This window comes from Corvus moneduloides, chromosome 3 (assembly GCF_009650955.1).
Source record: "Corvus moneduloides isolate bCorMon1 chromosome 3, bCorMon1.pri, whole genome shotgun sequence".
In the NCBI taxonomy this organism is placed as follows: Eukaryota; Metazoa; Chordata; class Aves; order Passeriformes; family Corvidae; genus Corvus; species Corvus moneduloides.
Window position 1 is genome coordinate 73,237,339 of NC_045478.1, and position 20,312 is coordinate 73,257,650.

The 20,312-nt window shown below is 38.4% G+C and overlaps 1 protein-coding gene across 17 annotated transcripts in view; it reads right to left on the reverse strand.

Annotated features, from left to right (window-relative positions):
• Positions 1–7,574: 7,574 nt before the first annotated feature.
• WDR64 (WD repeat domain 64) overlaps positions 7,575–20,312 on the reverse strand; it is a 70,701-nt gene continuing 57,963 nt past the window's right edge. For 13 of the 17 annotated variants that reach the window (XM_032102178.1, XM_032102176.1, XM_032102182.1 and 10 more), the window contains 9 exons: positions 19,237–19,279; positions 17,804–17,934; positions 16,336–16,441; positions 14,616–14,677; positions 14,099–14,208; positions 13,156–13,341; positions 9,459–9,546; positions 8,806–8,880; positions 7,764–8,637 (listed from right to left, as the gene is read on the reverse strand). In XM_032102178.1, the coding sequence (XP_031958069.1) occupies positions 8,473–8,637; positions 8,806–8,880; positions 9,459–9,546; positions 13,156–13,341; positions 14,099–14,208; positions 14,616–14,677; positions 16,336–16,441; positions 17,804–17,934; positions 19,237–19,279 (966 nt within the window). In that variant the 3' untranslated portion in view covers positions 7,764–8,472. Of the gene's footprint in view, positions 8,638–8,805; positions 8,881–9,458; positions 9,547–13,155; positions 13,342–14,098; positions 14,209–14,615; positions 14,678–16,335; positions 16,442–17,803; positions 17,935–19,236; positions 19,280–20,312 lie in introns of all 17 variants that reach the window. The other 4 variants (XM_032102180.1, XM_032102183.1, XR_004238791.1 and 1 more) reach the window with 3 other exon arrangements.

Below are 20,312 nucleotides of genomic sequence, written 5' to 3' on the forward strand. Positions count from 1 at the left end.
TATACTTTTGACTACTTTCTGTAAATTATATTAAAAACAGTCCTAACGTGAACCTCAGATTCAGAAGCATTGGAGCCAATAAACTTGCATTGAAGAAAGCCAGAGTTACACAACTCTTGCTCAGCTCAGATTTTCCTTTTCAATTCCTTCACCTGAAAGGATGGATACTTTAGAATTGAAGAGTTAGCACAACATGCCTTAACAATCAGTTTATTATGAATATCTTCAGCCATGTATGAACCAGTATGACCCATCCTCATGACATCTCATAACTTCTATAAAATAACAGAATACAATGATACAATGAGTCAAAGGCTTTGTTGGTTTCAGTAGAGCTATATCGACTTAAAACTGGCTAAAGATACTGATCTTTTAAGTTCAACGGTGTCTCTTGGAAGAAAGTAGTCAGATGGTAACATTTTGGTGCATTATTCCTTTGAAGAATACCACAGTATTGCAGTTTTATTTCCCATAGGTACCAGATGAAACAGGGAAGCAGCACCACATTATGATTAGTTACAAAGCCTGTAGTAATACATAGAATTATTTTCTTTCACAAGTAGTTCCTCTATCTGGAGAGCTGGTAAGACTAGAAATTACTATGCCAAATCTCTGCTGCGTGTTTTTTCTTTCCTTAGGCAGCTTTGTAATAGTGACTTGCAGAATACATTTTAAAGAGATCTCAAAGTAAAAAGTAGAGCAGAAACATTTTGTTTTCTTTTCAATTGTTTTCTATCATAAAATAAAAAAAAGAAGAGCCATTCTGAGTATAGCCCTGTTGACCCCTAGTAGAAACATGAGATAGGTGCCCAAGATAAGTACACTGAAGTACCTCTAGAACTGCTTCTTTCTCAACACAGCTCTTCTAAAGAGAGGAAATGGGATCACTGTCTGATGTAAACATCTAACCTTTACACAGACAAGTAAAGCAAAATTAATTTTGTCCCCACTGTGCACTACAATGGACAAGGACTTCTTACAGATTTTTGCTCAACTTTCTTCTGTACAGTGTCTGGTACAGCTGGAAGTGTCTTCATGAGGTAGATTAAAATACTCAGAATGAAAATGGGCACTTTGCTGAAACTCACAACCAGACCATCAGCTATGGTGATATTAGTAGATTGGGTGGCTGGTTTATACTAATTTTTCCAAAATTTCAGTGAATTTCTTATAACTGCTACTATATTGTAGTATATATAGTATATTTACTATTGCTGCTACTATTCACTGCTTAAGAATTTAATCACTTTTATTTCAAAAAGTTGGTTTGGCAGTTAGTTTGACTATTTAATCAATTTCTTAGAAAAGAAATTTGATTTCTCTCTGATAGGTGGCAGTATTACATTCACTGCACCCTTTATCTGTCTTTTATTGAAATTTCTATTTATGGACTATACATTTTCACAGCTTTTTTTAGCTTAGCTAAGAAGCCAGGCTTTAACACCACAAGCAAATTCACGAACACAGTCATACACACTTGAGAGCAGTTTAGAGGATGACATCCTTAAACTATATTTAGTAGCAGAGGAAATATTTTTAAAAGCTCATTTATCACGAAAATAGTGTTAGTAAAGTTATTAAAAACCTAGATTATCTAGTTAACATTGTTTAGATATGCTGATTATATTAGTTTATTAGCTATTCTGAGCTTAAGTGTGGCTGCGCTACTTGTGGCAAGGTTTTTTTTTATCTCTGGAAACATAATGTCAGTATAGAGAACAAAAGCCTGCTAAGCCCTGGTATCCCAGTGCATACTTTTTTTCCCTTCTTGTTATCTGTCGTTGTAAAATCACACATCCATGCTGCTGAAGCCTCTGTTCCTCGTAGCTGCATGGCTCAGCCTGGCCCCTGGAGGCTTCCTGGGACACAGCCTCAGCTGCAGGCGAGCGCAAGGGGCAGTTCAGTTTCACTTTCGAAGGTGCAAAGGCAGGAAAATCTCCCACTTTCTTTGTAGGTAAGTCTTCAAACTAGTCCTGCAGTGATTACTACCACTTTAAATTATTCAGTATATTTTTTTTTTTGACCTCACAATAACACAGGTGCCTCCAGAATCCCCAGGTCTGTCCAGAACCTGAGTTGTGCCAAGGTGACTGCCTTCATTTTGGGAATTATACAGAGTTCTCTCTCCATATGTCATTAAGACATAATCTAGTAGCATGAACAGCTTGATTCAATCATTAACAAGAGACTGCAAAAAGACAAGCAAACTGCTGCTGACGACCACAAACAGTTTGGCATGCTGTGGGAAAGGAACAGCTGTGTCATTGTACTTAATTAGAGCCTGAGAAGAAGAAACTGGAGTCCTTCTGAGGCAGGGGAGCAGCCTCTGGGAGTTGCTACTGTTGATTTATTTAACTTGGTGCTGGACTCCCTGCAGCTCAGGTAAGCTATTGTTAGACTTACACACTCTGCATTTGTAGTCTGTTTTTCTGAAAAGAAGGATTTTGAATAATATCTGAGAGCATTCCTTTCCTCGGTGTTTCTGGTAATGCACAGTGAACTAGCATGTCTGTGTCTCAGGGAAGTCTTGGGAAGCATGGACCATACAAAGCCTTGGATAAAATATTGTTTTAAGTCAGCAGCTCAACTAAAAGGAGCTTTTAAATCAAAGCTTAAAATGAAACAAAAAAAATCTTTTGTCATGAACAGGGAAACTGTAGATGGGATTTTCGGGGATCTGATTCCAGCTCACAGACTTTTATGGGACTTTTAGCCCAGAAAGAAGAGCGGAAGATAAATGTTTATTTTTCAGGTACAGGCTCCTCGGAGTGCAGTGCAGTAGGCAGCAGAGGTTATCTCTAAAAATCCAGCAGCATGCCCTTATAGCAGGAAAAGAATATTTTGCTGCATTATTTTGGTGAAGTTGCCCTCTCCCTTTCTTAGAGTAGGCAGCTGATGGGGGGGGACTTCCACAGTGCCCCCTGCCCTCTCAGTATTACTGGCTGCTCTCATGGTCTCAGGCCAGAAGCTGGGGATAACCTCTTGCTGATCTTCTTACTTACTCTCTCCTTTGTCTCTTATCCTCTGCATTTCTGCATGTGCTGTAATGATAGGGGCAGGACCAGACAACAGGGTGTCCTGATTCTTCTGCAAATGCATGTGTCTATATACTCCTCATCTGGCCTTTACTGAGGAGGTTCTTTTACTCCTGGAAGTGAAAAGTATCCTTTTTTATTCTGCTTTTCACTGACTTTACTGGTTCATTTTACAGCCACCCAACACAGTTACACTCAAGGTGCTGATCTTTCTAGAGATATCTTCAAACCAGAAAGACCTGTGAGCATCTTGTTGAATTCCAGGTTTCCAAAAAATGGCATATTAGTGAGGGCCTAAAAATATCTTAGGTCACTTGAAGAGAATGGAGGCTTGCAAACAAAACAGAACAGAGTTACTACTTAATGCACTCACTAGTGCCTATCTATAAAGGTCTTACAGTAACTCAGTCTGGAGCATAGTTAGAGACAGAGCTTGATAGCACTCAATTTTTATCAGTCTCATTATTTTACACAAGCCTGGTCACAGAAGTCCTGGTGTGGACTGACATAGCCTCTAGTTTATGTAATCACATTGATAATGCAAAGATATTTCACACAGGTCAATGACATACAGATGTTTTATCAACTTTTGTTACATTTATTTTACATTTCAGGGATGAAAAAAGAGAGGCTTTGAGGCAAAAAAATGATTTCAGATATTTTGCTGGGATGATTCCCTGGAATCAGATAGTGATCAAATACTGTTTGTACTTTCTGGGGAAATGGGGGAGGCCCAGTAACTTACCATTTCCCTTGCATTCATTACATCTAGCCATACTAAGTGTCCTGTTAATTTCTGTTTCTCTTTGTGCTACATGGAATACAACTAAAATAGATTAATCATTAACTAATTATGCCAACAGCAGCTGAACAGTCTCTCATGTGTTCCCAGCTGTAAGTAATCTGTAGTCTGTCTTTTGCTTTTTTTGTAGGTACTGATATATTCCATATTGCTGAGTCTTCCAGCAGCAGATGAAAAATATGTATTTGTTCCTCTTTTCCATTTTATCTTTGCTTCTGAAAGTCACTAGCACCAAAGATGTTGTATTTGGTCATAATAATTTCACAGAATATCAAGTGGGCAACATGAACCTCCTTCTCTCTGTCCCACACGGTGGGTCAATGGAACCTAAAGACATCCCTGATCGAGAGGCTGCTTGTTGGGATGTGAAGACATCCTCTTGTATTTTCTCTCATGACTGTCCTCCTGGAAGTATTCAAAATTCTAAGAAATGCAAAGTGTCTACCAACCAAGACAGGTATACCATAGAGGTGGCTCAGGCTCTTGCTGAAGAAATCAACAACATTACTGATGGCTTCTTCCCACATATCGTCATAAACCACCTACAGAGGTTCAAGATGGATGCTAACAGGGAAAAGGAAGAAGCCTCCTTTGGAATTCCCCAAGCAGAACAGGCCTGGGAGGACTATATGGGATTTTTGACCACTGCAAAATCACAGATGTCAAGGGGCCTAATTCTGGATATCCATGGACAAGCACATCCTGAAAGGTGGATAGAACTAGGTTACACACTTTCAAAAACTTCCCTTAACTCAGGTGCCTTTTCTGCATTGAATTCCTCAATTAGCCATCTGGCCAGTCAGCTGGTCAATGTGTCTTCTCAGACTTTGGTTGCAGGCAACAGAAGTTTGGGTAAATATATTGAAGAACAAAATAAGAGCTACATTTGTGTGCCTTCGCCATCCAATCCTAGCCCAAATAACGGAAGCTATTATAGTGGTGGATACATAACAAAGACTTTTGGCTCCCGTAGTTCTGGCACCATTGATGCCATCCAGCTTGAACTGCCTCAGTGGGTGAGGGCAGCTAAAGAGCGTCGCAGATTTTGTAAAGCACTGGCAAGGGCTGTAATGAACTTCTGGCAAACTAACTACTGCAGCCAGTACAAGCATGAACTTCTGCCATGCTCAAAGAGCCTGTCTTGTTAAGATACCTTTCCTTAATAGAGTAATGATCTGGAACAACAGAACAACTCATTCACCTGGAACATTTAAGACTGCAGTATAATTGCAGATGCTGGTAGAAAGAAACCATCCTGCTAAGAAATACATCAGCATCCACAGTTAATACCAAAAAGTCCCTTAACACACAGCTTTGTACTAGATCCAGCACTGAAAAGACTGCTGTAAGATGAGTGGGTGCAAATATCACTTGCCTGTGCTTAATTTCTCATCCTCTGTTTTGAAGCGCATGATACACAACTAATCTTCTAATAAATTCTGTGCAATGCCTTAGTGGATTATCTATTCATAGAAATTAAATGTCTCTGCTTTTCTTTTGACACTTATGAAAGACAGTTGGATAATATAATTGTGTAAAATGTTTGGGGCCAGGATCAGTTTCCATTTGGTGCTCATAAAGCCCTAGGATGTGGAAGTAAACAATAACGCTAAGCAATGACAGGCAGTCTGATCTACTTCTGTTTTTTTCCTGAATTAGGGAAAAAAGATCCATTAGCACTTACAGCACTGTAATTTTGTCACACTTTAAACAGCATAACAGTAAGGTAGTGACTGGGTGGAAGGCTGATAAAGATAGCACACACATATCATGCATTTTTGACAGTTTTCCTTACAGCATGATTACCTCCTGAGAGCTTGTCCATCGATTCCATTCACCACAGGATTAAACACTTGATTGTTACTGGGAATAGTACTACATTATGGATAGTTTCTGCACAGTGGATGATACAGTGGCATGAATAGCCATGACTACAAGTCAACTCTTGGAAAACACAGACAACTAATAAAGAAAACTGAAGGGAGAAGGAAGCAAGACTGAAAAGGGTACAATTCGAAAATTAAGAACCTATGAAATCCTAGCAGTGCTAAAAGTTTGGTAAAAAGAAAATATTGAGTAAATAGTTCTGAGGAAGTAAGTAGTCAGTTAATAAACTGAAGACAAGTGGGATATCTGCATCTTGCAACCACAGTGAAATAATTCAGGCCTGGCTATTAGTAGGGACAATACCAAAGAGAAAATATTACATTACATGTGATAAAACATAACACATAAAAGCATCAAAATAAATGGGTAAGGATCTCTCTGAACCTGAACTGTGCATTTTTAGTAATCTTTGAAGACTCGGCAATTTTCAGGTAACTGAAAGAGGGTTTATGTAGCTTTCAAAGGGATATAGGACTCAGAATTGCAGGAATATTACCTTTCATATGCTAACTGCTAAATCATGGGTAAGATGAAGTGAACATAAATAGTAAATGGCAGATCACACTTTATCTAGTACTACTTGGTTTGTCAGACAAGTCTGATTTTAGTTTTAATCACAAGGTTGATTAATGTGGTGGGCCGACCCTGGCAGGCACCAAGTGTCTGCCCAGTTTCTTGCTTGCTTCCTTACTTCTCCTGGTGTGATGGGGAAGAGATTAGGAAGAGCAAAAGTGAGAAAATTCTTGGGCCACAATGAAGACAGTATAATAGGTGAAGCAAAGCTGCATGTGCAAGCAGAGCAAAATAAGGAATTCAAGCACTGCTTACCACCAGCAGGCAGATATTTGTTTAGCCACTTCCTGGGAAACAGGGCCTCAGCACACATAATGAGTGGGTACTTGGGAAGACAAACACTACAACCATGAATATCTTGGGTCCCTCCCCCATTCCATGAGGCTGTTATATGGTATGGAAAATTTCTGGTGAATTCAGGTCAGCTGTTCCGGCTGTGTCCCTTCCCAGCCTACTCACTGGGTGTGGGAAAAAAGCACCTTGTTGTTGTGCTGGCATTGCTCAGCAACAGCCAAAACACTGGTGTGTTATCAACACTGTTTTATTCACAAATCCAGGACACAGCACCATACAGGCTGCTATCAAGAAAATTACATTAATGCCTGCCAGGTCTGGTACAGCTGACCATAACAATTTTAAATATACTCCCACAAGATATTTTGCAGTTACCCCTAAATTCATCATAACCCTATAAGAAGTTGAAGGCAGGTAAATCATTGCAAGTCATTGTATATTCAGTTCATGAGAAGAATGTCCTTTCAAGAAGGCTAGCAGAGCAAACACCAATTCAATACCAGTGCTACAGAAAACCTGCTATTTTCCCCAAAATAGCAGGTAATATCCCATGTTATATGCATTATCCTAACTACTCACTAAGGTGAGACACTTGGCACTATGTGTACGTTTAGCCAAAGGATGAAGACGTATTCTGTGCTCTGTGTCATGTTGTGACATTGTCCTGGAATGCTGGAATGTGAGAAAAGATTTGCGTAATCATGATGGATAATTAACTGAATATGAGCTCAGCAGGCACTCTTCTGGCTTAGGGGATGAACACACTCTTTGAAAGCATAAGCAAGGAACTAACATATTAGTTATTAGTTAACAGGGCATATTAACTGTTGAGTATATGATTAATCTGGCAGGAAAAAAAGCAGTGCAATATTCAATATACAAAAGTTTGAACAGGACAAATTGAAGCAGAGAGGAAACTGGTGGTTTTGACATAGAGAGTAACTGTCAGCAAATGTACATTAAGTCAAATGGGCTTTTCCATATCTAGTTATAATCATACACTGCCTTTATTAGAATTTATTCTCTGCATGATGGATTGGAATAGAAGTAAAGATTTGTTTTCTATATGTTCTACTTAATAATGAAATGGATTTAAATATCGTTTTAAAAAAACAGAGAAAAAATAATAAAAGAAATCTGCTAATCCACTTTAATGAAGATGGAAACCACATTTACTGGTCTTGACTCAAGTCTTCAATGGAATCTGTATCCATTTCCCATCCCTTGGGACTGGACTTCTCAACTTTCATCCTTTGAAGACCTTTAAAAAATTTCAAGAACTTATTAACATACTGATGTGAGTAGACCAGACTGATAGCATTTTGTAACAGCACAGACAAAAAATCTGATTTTGTGCACATAGCTTACGAAAAATTTCATTTTGGTGCAAATTCATTGCAGTCTCATTGGCTTCAGAGTAGTTGCTCCTCATTTCCCAAGGCACAAGACCCCCTGTATTTTATTTTCTTTTTCAGGAAGAAAACAAAACACAGATTTTCAAAGTACATTAATGGTCAGAAAAATAGCATATGTGCCAACTATTTGAACACTGTGCTCCTGAGTTTTTTTCTGAGACAATGTAATGCTGCATGTACAAGCATTAGGTCATATATATTGAAATGCAGAGTTGGAATGTTGAGTGTCCTATTGAACCCACCTAATCAGCCATCTAGGATTTTGGAGTCTTATCCAAGTTAGTTCTCTAGGTACCCTCTATAGAAAGAGATCAGCACCTTTGCTAGGGGTGATTCTTTTCATCCTATGATATGTGGGATAGACAAGCCTGTGGAATATTCTGATCTTTCTCCATAGAATAAAAACCTAGGAATATTTTTTAGACAGCTTGCAGTAGATCAGCTCATTAATACCCATAAAATAGTACTACTTAACAGTACTCAAAGCTTTGGGCAGATGGGATTCAATAGGTTTGGGACTGGTTAAAAGAACTGAGTCTGAGCAAAAAATTAATGACATGAGGTTGAACAGGAGAAGTAAATGTCTGCAATACTCACTTTTTGGCATCCTCACTTCAACTGGATTCTCAAGCTTCCACCAAAGTTGGAGTTGGAGTTGGATAGGTAGTGCAAATCACGTTAGAAAATTAAATTGAGAAGCAGACAATTAACAGTGGAATGTCAGAGTAATAATGTACAAGTGCTAATGGCTTCTGATGTATGAACGCCACCACAAAAAGTAGAAAACACTTGTGCTTACCTCATATATAGGAAGAAACGCAAATACTGAACCAGCCTCTTTGCATACAAACTCAAAAGTTTCCAAAGGTTGGATCTGACCAAGGGAAGCCAAAGTCAGTGCATTACTAGCTGAAGACAAAAGGTGATGAAGACATTCTTACTACAACTGCAAGAGAGGTTTTTTATTCCCACGACTTTTAAGGGTTAAGCCAGGTAAAGATGGAGGAGCTCTACTGATATGCAGTTAGAGTTGTAGAAAGTGTATGTAACGAAATCTAACTCTCCTGGTTTCTGATTTCATGGGAACCCTGAAAGAACTATTGGATGTAACCAGGGATTCACTGTCATTCTAGTATTTTCACACATCCTTCAAGCAAACTTAAGATATTTAGGTTTTCTGTTAAAGCAGAGGAAAATGCTAGAGGTTTCTTTACACTTTTAAACCAGTGAATCTGTTTGTGCTACCTTCTAAACTGAAATTTGAAAATGTGAAAAATGAGAATGAAAACCACAGACATTTCTTAGATCCCTCTGTTTATGCATTTTTGTTCTAGCTTATCCACTGAATGAGAAAGATACGTAGGGTTGTTTATAGATAATTTTAAAGTGAGAAATAAAACTGTATTTCCTATACTTTGCACAGAACATAAATTTGTCATATATATTAGCTACCTTTTCAGGAGCCAAAGCTTTGAAAAACTTGAAGCCCCGATGTCCAGCCTTTTCTGAAACTGAAGGTGATCTGGTCAGTGACTTCCACCTGTGCATACGAGACAGAAGAAGTCTGAAATTCCTATCAAAATGACAGTTATGAATGCAATATTCTTATCTGGCTCTAAAATGAAACTATTTTGATCTATAAATGATTTCATATATCTTCAAAATATATTTTTCTTAGGACCTTCATAGGTCTTAATAAAAAGGTCATGGAGTGCTTCACTAACACTTTGTCAATCCAGGTACTGGCTGTCACCTGTAGAAGTCAGGAAATCTTAACATAAACACCATTTACAACAGTCATGTGCTAACTCACTGTCTGATAATGGCTTTTCAGCACTTTTTTAAGTTCTCACTAGAACACCTAAATGTGACTTTCGTAACAAAGGTGTCCTCTGCTCATATGTCTGGTTTCCAAATTTAGTCATGAGAAGAAATTATCCAGAGTGTCTGTTAGTGCAGATTAACCGTTGCCTTTATAATCAGAAAAATAAGCCAGGTCACACAAGCTAAGGAACAGAGAGAAACTGAGACTATTCCTCTATATGGGTCTATCTGCTGGCATTTTTCAATAGATCTCCTGAGATGCTTGTTTAAACTGCAAGCACCTATGCTGCTTAGATGGGTTTGTGCCTTTTCAGGTATGTGCACATTTGGGCAGTATTTTCCCACAGCTTTCTCCTGGAGAAGCTGGCTACTCACTGTGGTGCTGTATTTATCCATTGCTGCTCTTATTAAACGCATGCCCTCCACACTGTTCCCCCCCTGCCCCTAGCCCTGGCCACTCCCTCCAGTTCTCCCTATTGGTTCCAGTACCCCAACTCCGCCCATGTACCACCCCCGCGCCCTGAGAAAGCCCCCTGCTGCCTGACCACGAGGTCTTTCTGCCTCTGGGAATCGGCTTCTCACCATGCAATAAAAGCTCCTCTGAGGTCCATATGGAGGGACCCTTCTTGCCTCCTTTACTGTCACTGTGTTGCAGGGCTGACAGCTAGCCGGAACAGGAGTGTCCGGAAGGACTACGGGAGAGCGGAACTGCCGCTCTGTCCTAAGCAGCCCCGCTGCTCTTTCTGGGAAGGCTGCGGCTTGCTAAACCAAACAAGGCAATGCAACAACTCATGGCTTGGCTGGGTGCTGGGTAAAAAATGACTGGATGGCCAGGCCCAGGGAGTGGTGATGAATGGAGTTAAATCCAGCTGGCAACTAGCCACAAATGGTGTTCTCAAGGGCTTTGTGTTGGGGCCAGTTCTGTTTAATATCTTTACTGATGATCTGCATGAGGAGATTGAGTGCACCCTCAGAAAATTTACATATCACAGCAAGTTGGATGGGAATGTTGACCTGCTGGACAGTGGGAAATCTCTGCAGAGGGATCTGGACAGGCTGGACCAATGGGTTGAGACCAATGATATGAGGTCCAGCAAAACGAAGTGCCAGGTCCTGCCCTTGGGTCACAACAACCCCCTGATAATGCCACAGGCTGGGGACAGCATAGCTGGAAAGCTCTCTTGTGGAAAAGGACCTGGTGGTGCTGGTTGACAGTGGCTGAACATGAGCCAGCCTGTGCCCAGGTGGCCAAGAAGGCCAATAGTACATAGTCACTAACTCCGTTGGTTAGAGCATGGTGCTCACAATGCTAAAGTTGTGGGCTTGATCCCCATACAGGTCATTCACTTGAGAATTGGACTCAATGATCCTTGTGGGTCTCTTCCAACTCAGAATATTCTGTGATATTCAATCTGTGATATATAAATAGTGTGGCCAGCAGAACTAGGGGTGATTGTCCCCCTACACTTGGCACTGGTAAGGCCACACCTCAAGTGCTGTGTCCAGTTCTTTGATCTGCTGAAACGTTGGTCATGCATGGGAACAGGCTGCCCAGGGAGGTGGTGGAGTCACTGTTCCTAAAGTATTCAAAAGGCATTTGGATGTAGCACTTGGGGCATATGGCTTAGCAGTGAATATGGTGGTCCTTGGTTAATGGTTGGACTCGATGATCTTAGAAATATTTTCCAACCTTAAGGATTCTGTGATTCCATGAATATATATCTGTTAATAACACTTACAATATGAGTTGTTAATTGAGATCCTAAAATGTTATCTTAGTGCTGAATACTGTATGAGTTATCCAATAACCAAATTCTATTAGCATCACAAAGATAAGTGACTTGTCCCAAGACAATTGTCTGCATCCTGAGTACAAAGCCTAGCATCCATAAGTAACACAGCCTTTTGGATGATGGTTGGCTAGCTCTCCTTTACACTCTTTGGTACAGTTAATCCAGAGGAACCAAGTCACTCTTAAGGTGACAGCACACAGAGTATGTAGAATGGTAAGACTGAAATTTTCTATTGCATAGCGTGTGGCTGCTTTTTTTCCCCAGTTCTCTACACAATTAAGCATTTCTAATTTTCTTGCTCTTTGTCTGTTTAGTTAATGTGTTTAAATGTATAATAGCCATTCTCCTTTACTGAAATATTTGAAGAATCCTCAAAAAGTAGTAACAGTTTGAAATAGGCATGTAATTTACGGAAAGTTTCTTTCATGTTAGCTGAATTAATGATATTTGGTTCCAGAGGTTTCAAACTAGCTGCTGACTATTCCAAAGAACTACAGGGGTTAGTCCTTCAAACACAGCCAAGCACTTCTCTGTATTGATGAGTTACTCTTCTGACTGCAGTGACACTACTCATATTAGTAAGAACTCCACGGAATAATAATTACTAGCAGGATACCAAATTAAATGGGGTAACAGTAAAGCACCTTAGAGATTTTCCATTGTCCCAAAGTGCTTTGGTTGAAAGGCAGCCTAAGAATGGACAAGGTATATGAAAACTTACCACTAAAGAATGCATGACTTTTTAAGCCCTGAAGTAATTTTTTTTACAGATTTGGATTCCTTTGTTACTTAAGACACTGTGTGCATCTCCTCTGAAGATGCCTTGTTCAATATTTATGTTCACTTGTTCAATCCACTAATTAATGAACCAGAGAGTTCCAGGACTAGAATTATGACTTAAACTAAAGGGCCAAGGCCCTCTGACTTGACTTGTAACTAACCAACCCATAGCCCTTGAGAACTCTTCCTAGAAGAGTTCAACACTGCTATTGAACACACATTTATGCCAGCTTCAGAATGCCATGATCTGCAAATCCGTTACCCATGTATGTGAATGTATCCATAAAGTACCAGCAAATTTAAGATGACCATTTCTTAAACTGAAAGATTAAATTTGGTTTATTCTTCTAGAAGGATTTATGTTTTGGTTGAAACGATTCACATTAAGCTTTTTCAATAAATTTTTGGAGATCCCAGAAACATAGCAACTTTTGGAATTTGAAAGATAACAGGCTGCTAACCTGAACAGCATATATAATATACCACCTCTAATGAGGCTCAAATCTGAGACAAGTATCTAGTCATCACTATTACTGAGTTCAAACCTTGAACATCACCTAATCTTGACTGTTGCCAAGTCATAAAAATGAAAAGATTTATCCATTCTGGGTCAAAAAAATCTTTAAAAAAGATTTTTCTGAATAACACATAGTACTGATTTTTTTCTGATCTTCAGATGAAAGGTGTTTTTAAAGCATATTTTCAAACTTGTTCCCCCAGTCATACATGTATGTAAATGTATGAGATCTTACTTGTCTCTGTCCAGCATGAGAGGATATTTAACCTTCTTCTTTTCCATATGTTTGCTCTCTGCTTTAATTATGGCAGGAAAGTTATTAACATCAGAAGGCAAAATCAACCGACTGGTATCTGATAATTCAAACTTCCTGGCTTGTCCAAAGTAACCAAAATAGTATCCAGTCATGGCATGCCAAAGCCTACAGACATAGTAGAAGCAGTGCCAAAAGACAGAAAAGAAAAATGGATATTTTTAGAAGTGGAACAGCAGTGAGACAATATCTGTATATTATCAAATTCTGCAGCACTGTTCAGTGTGCTAGTCAAAAAAAAACATCAATGAGATTGTTTTTATAATTTAAATAATTTGAGAATAAAAAAAAGATTCAGAAGGTTGTTGTAGAAAACAGAAAACACACAGTTCGTGTTTGTATTTATGAAACTGAGGAGTAAATGTACCAAAGTCCTGAACTGTTCCTGCAGTAAAGTGCTGCCACCAGAGCAGGATCTACATGAAATTTCTTCATTGATACTTCCAGAAAACCAAAAGAAACCCCTTCAAATGTACTTGTTAGCCAAGAAGGAATTATAGTTGTCTATGAAGTATCTCCAAGCTTCCATGGTCTAATTGCATACACATTGATTAGGTGCCATGCTTAGGATCCATGTCAATTTAACAAGCATGGAAAGCTAAAATAGGATTAGAACAGGAGGTAATTTTTAAAATGGTGTAGCCATGCATTCCAAAGTAAAGCAATGGCTGAAAGAAAAGGACAGTCTGCAAAGGATCTGACTTCCTGAGAAGTGTTATATTAAAACCAGTTCTTTTGGGTGCAGAACAGAAATTGCACCCAGTGTTTTATTTTATTTAAGTTCTAGCCTATATACAAGTGCAGCAAGAAAAGGAACTTTCAAGACAGCTCAATGGATTTGCCATAGCAGTTAGTCATTTTATACCTGACTGAACCATCAGTGGATGCTGTCACTACCACATTTTTCTCCTCTTCAATAAGTAAGTCAACCACTTCAGTAGCATGTGCCCTCCAGCAGAGCTCCTCCCTTATTTCCTGAGGGAAAAAAGGCAACATAACCACATTTGAGGCAGTTCTGTATCCCACCATGGTTGCTAGCTTAGTGGATTTATCTGCATGTCTTTCTGAAAATTCGAAGAGGTGAAAAAATAATCCCTCCATGAAACAGCCTGCAAATGGCATATGGTAGAAACACCACTCAGGGGACATGGATATGTTAATCCTTAACATAACTTCTTTGAACACAATGAAATAATGCTGACACCATTTTACTTATGTTTTTCCATTTTTTTTTCACAGCATCAAGTTATTATTTCAAGCACAAAACATGATCTTTATATGCAGAAAACATTTTTATCCCTGTAGAGCTCTGAATTAATTTTTTTTTCTGTTTTTCTGGGTATACTGTTCAAGTTAAGAAGATCTGAGAGAAATTTCCTTACATTTTTTTTATTTTGTGAATCTTCTAAGAATGAGGCAATGTTCCAGCGAATAATATGTCCCTCTGTTTAAGAAAGGAGAAAGCAAAACATCAGTAAGTTTCACAAGTGCTACACCTTCACTTGTTGCTGCCATTTACTCTCAGTAGACACTGGGCAGAATGAAGCAGAGAACACAGGTCAGTTAGTTTACAGTGAATATAACTGTCTTATTGTCAAGCCCAGAGTAGAAATAATGGACTGTTCATTAATACGCAAAGAAACACATATGCTAGTTGTGAGCAGTGTGTCATTAACTGGATAGCTTTGAAATGGAAGTAAGGTCAAGTTTTTCTTTAAATTATATGAATGAAAAATAAGAGTCATCTTGTCAAGACAATGTCTATTGCACAGCCGAGGTACGAGAGCTTCCTGGGGATTACACTGGTTTTCAATCCTGGTAAAATGGACAAATTTTAATTAATTGCATACATAATGAACGCTTAATGTTTTACAACCTTTTAGTGCGCTCATGTGGAAATACAATCAAAGAACCACTTTCCTTATGACCCACAACTGCTCTGTTTCCTGCCTAGGCTCCCTCTTTCCTGATGAAGTTGCCTCTTATTTCTCATTTCTACTGCAAGACAGAGGAATATTTCGTGTAATTCCAATTTTCATACAAGTCACATCTGATTTCTAGGACTGTACATTTGCAAGCAAGGGAGGAGGCGGGAAGAGAAGCTGACCTTTTACTAGCAAGGAAAAATCTGTAGTGGGAAAAGGTAATTGGTCACAGCACTGCAGATAAGAGTGTGGAAAGCACAAAAAGCAAATACACAGTGACACAAACATGAAAAGGCAGAGTATCAAATAAATAGGCAGTAGGGTGGGTACTTTTCCACAATTAATTAAAATCCTGTTCAGTGCATTCTGCCTTTTTGAACTCATTTACTCATTTGAATCAGAGAGGAGTGGAAACTCCTCCTCATTTTCAGTATAAAAGTCAAACTATTGCTGAATTTTTAAACAAATGGGGAAAAAAGTCCCTTGCTCCATCCAATTTCTGACAACATAAGAGTAGGAAGCTGGCGGAAAACAGTTATGATATGTATTTTAAAAGAAAAGTGACACATAATGCCAGACACAGAGATGGAAAATTGCCAGGGTGATTCTAAAGGTTTGAAGAAGAATCAGACAGCAGAAAAACTTCTGAACATTCTGCCAAAGGAAAGCCAGATTTCATGTAAAATTAGAAGTCTAGCAATGAGCTGCTAGCAAAAACAAGTACTTTTCCTATATAGCAGTGTACTGTTGGCGCTATTACTGTGCACTCCATATCAGTGTTCGAATCACAACTCTTGGTACAGCCCAAGCTACAATTTTTTATGTAGTATTATTACCACGGAACTGAAATTTTTGCTTGTTCTTAGCAGGAATCTTTGCCCTTGGGATTATTATAATAATTTAGATGGAAAGTATATGCAGGGCATGTGAATGAAGAAAATTTTAATGTCTTTATGAAAAAAATTCTACTGATAACACTGTAACACTAAGCTTTAATATACCATCCTTTTATAAAACAGAACACCTTTTATAATTATTTAATTATAGCTTTGATGGAAAAAATCCGACAGCACTTGGATCTTTGTTTCCACATTCCTGGCACATTTACAGCATGATATTTTCTTGTCCTACTGACTGTTCTGAACAGGATGACTAACATGTTTACTTACCTACTTACCTTTACTGCCTGCCAAGAGAATTTTAGTGAAGATGTCTGTACACAGCACTGTCAGAGGACCTGAGGGATGTTCTGAAAATGGCAGAAGTTCTTTCATTAAGTTTCCCTAAAACAAACAAACAAAACCCTCATATTTATCTTATAATACCTACATTAAAAATATTAATTCATCAGAATTTGAGTGCCATTGATTTTATCTATTCAACATTACTGAGCTCATATCCATTCAGAAGGCTGCTAAGAAAGTAAATTCCTAAATCTACCAAATGATGAAGATAGCTGTGGTGCATTCTCCTGGACTGCTGTCTCTTGTACATCAAAAGAACAAGCTATTTAATTCTTCAGGCAAGTCAAATTAGTTGTACGTACCCCTACTTCACCACTTATCCCTCATTTGCCATGGAATAACATCAGTATGCCCCTCATTTGCTATTGAAATGTTTTTTGCTGCAAATGGGCCCATGATGTCTCCTTCACCAATCTGTTCTATTTTTCAAGTAGACTTTCTCCATTATTGCCTCTTCAGGATTGGGAAGACGTGAGGGAGAACATCTCTCTGATAAGGAGATTCTTACTTTGTCATCCATGTAATGATGATGACAATCATTCCAGTGATGACACCACTGGCATATGAACTTAAGAGATTCCTATAGGAATTTAAGCACACTAATATATCAACTATGAAGAAAACAAAACCCAACAAAACTCACACCTACTATACTTGGATACATTTACCATCATTTTCAATTTTTGCATAAAGCATCTGCAAGGTTACCTCATATTTCTGAAAAATTCTTCCCATTACTTGCTCTAGCTGGGATTCCTCTTAAAGCCTTACATGGCTGACCTGTTATGATCACTGTCTGCCACAATGACCAATATTACCAATCAACCAATCATATCATGGTACTTTCCCTTCTTGCTGCATTTGCTTTGTGTATCTTATTTAGAGTAACATGTTTTCTGGAAAAGAGTCTTACAGATCTGAGGGGATATGACAAATAAGCCTTTGCCATTCAGTTGCATGACTGGCTTTTCACGCCCCTAACAGTTGTAGAATTATGTGTTAGGACACTATTCTCTCCTAGTTTGTAACCCTACTAGTGCTAGCTGGCTTGTACAATTTTCCAGACATATTTATCCTCTTCTGAGAGTAGGACACTCTGCCTTGCCTATCATCCCTCCTTAGAAGGTAGATGTTGTGGGTGAAAAATCAAATTCAAGACTTTAACATAAATTCAGAGTCGGTTTGTTATAATTATTTCAAATTGTGTTTCTTTGTTTTCCACTTGCCATTAAGCCCTGCTACAGTTACTAAAGCAAAACTAATTTGTGTCCATGGAAGAAACTGATAACCAAAAGATGCAATAAATATCTGCTGCTGCAATTGCTAGTTAAAGAGCAAAATCCCAAAGATTAGTGGAATTATCTTCTCAGTGTTCCAGTCCCTTCCCAAAGAGCTGGCTACCTGAATACTCCATAGGCGGATACAGCTACTTGCATGAGCAGAAGCAAGAAGAGGTGATTGTCCTGCTTTAGCCTTCAACAACTGTACATTCATCTTCACATTCGGGGTGTTCTTATGGCTAGTTGTTTCTTCTGTTTTGGAACACAAATGATCATGTATTTTCTCAAAAGGTTTTAGTATTGCTTTTCAATGCACAGAAATTACATAACGCTAGAAAAAGAATTAAATTTGAAAATAAAGTCCATCAACAAGATGGCATTACTCTAAGAACATTAGAGGTATGGATAAAGACAACTGAAAAGAAATTGGAACAATCTTCATTATCTTATCTAAATCAGCAGAAACTATTGCTCTGTGATGTAGGGGAACCTTATTTAGAAGAGAGACATAGATTTTACAGAAACTGCAAGCACAAGTGAGAGTGGAGGAGGAGTGCAGGAAGAGTGCAGGACAGTGGTCATCAGGACAGCTACCAGGCAGATGTGCAGGCTCTGCATGAGGCTTCTAGAGATAAGAATGAATTCAGCAATGAAATTTAATAACTAAATGAAACTTAACAATTATGGAATCATAGATTTCTATATTTCTCCAGTTGAAAACTCTTGCTAAATGCAAGGTGGTGGTCACAGAGAATCTTTTTGAGTTTCTGCTGCGACTTTTCCAGAGCTGGGGATGCTGGCAGGTCCCATGAAAGTCCATGAATAGATATTCAGTGGATGCAAGACCTAACATGAGTGTCTATTTCATTGAGCAGCTACAAGGCTTAGGAGTATTCTGATTCTAGGGCATGCTTTCTTTCCCAAATAAGTTGATCTTAAATCCACATTGCAGATGACCAGATTTCTTATTATTGGGAAATTCCGCTTTCCAGAATTTAAGCAGAGGATTTCTAAGGGATTCAGAAGAATCTAGAGGATTTACTTCTTGCAAACTCACCAACTCATTTGCACAGCTTTAACTCTTTAAGCACTAGGCTCTCTCTTGATTGTGATTTTTTAAGGACATATACTATAATAAAGACTTTTCTTTCTAAAATTTCACCTAGTATCTGAAGCCTTTGTCTGTGAGGCCATTTACTGATGCTTGAGTCAAGTTGGCTCTTGCTATATTATTTCAAGAATTCATTGCTTGAATATTTATATAGAAGGAAAGTGTGTAGAGTTGACATTCTCAAACTCTGAAAGTGTTATCATGTCTACTTGGAGAAAAAAGCAGTTAAGGTCTTGCACATCCTGCACCCTGGCCTGGCTTTTAGGAAATAACTGCAAATCAGGAGAGAGCAGAAGATGATGAGATCTGTCATCTGCATACCAAGGGCATCCCAATTATTCTGAATACAGTTTGCCACACAAAACGACAAACTCAGTTTCTACAATAATCTGGGCAGAACTCATGGAGCAACATCAAAAAGAATGAAAAACATCTTTCCATACCTGTTTTTATTTCAGTATTAATTTCATCACTTTCCATATTTTCCTAAAAGCAAGGAATAAAATGTAAGAGAATTAGGAAATGGAATTTGGGTGTAACTACAGAACAGTTTACTAGTTGAAATTATTTTAAGAACTTATTTTTTTAGTTGGAGTATTCAAATATTCCTCCAATTTCCACTCAGTATAAACAAGAAACACTTTTTTTGAAGAGAATCAAAATAACAGATGAACAAATCACAAATGAAATTAATGGGAATTCAGGAGCATGTTAAATGTAAATTTGGCTGAATAGCCCTAATTTCTTAAGACAAGCAAAGTCAATCACTTACAATCATGTGACTGCAACCTAGATTTCTTTGAGTTTCATTCAGAACATGCATATAGTCTTTTACTGCCTTGAGCAAAAATTAATGACGTGTATAAAAACATATATAAATAAATATATATATTTTATATAATACATGTATAAACATTTACTCATGTCTGCATTTTCAGTAAGAGAATTTTCACAATCCCTCATTTGTGCCTTGCCACATAGGCTTCTAAGGATCCCCAAGGCCGACAGTAATCAGTATACTGATGTCAAAAATTGCCAAGTCAAATAAGGCAGGGAAAACTCTGCAGCCACAAGTGTTTGAGGTATCTCAGAAGAGGAGAAGTCACTTCAATATCATCCTGCACACTGAAATGTAAGGCTTGACGTATGGGACTTTCAGGGATCTTTTTAAAAGCTGCAAATCACTTTCTATTTGTTATTTAATGAGGACACAGCACAGTGTATTGGATACTTTAGTTTGCAGATGGCAGTTAAGCCAGCGTCTGCTTGGGAATCTATCCAAATCCCAGTTCTGCTGAAACAACATGCTGGTAAGAATCTGAGAGTTAGCAGGATTTTCCTCTTTTTGCCTACTTACTTTATGTTGTTCTGCAAGTATGGCATGTCCTTCTGGCATAGAAGAGCAAAAAGTGTCACAAAACCCGTAAAGCTATCCTTAGCAAAAATACACAGATAGATACACCGGCACACTGATGGTAAAAAACCCAAAACTTTCCTTTGAAACAATGTATCCAAGCGA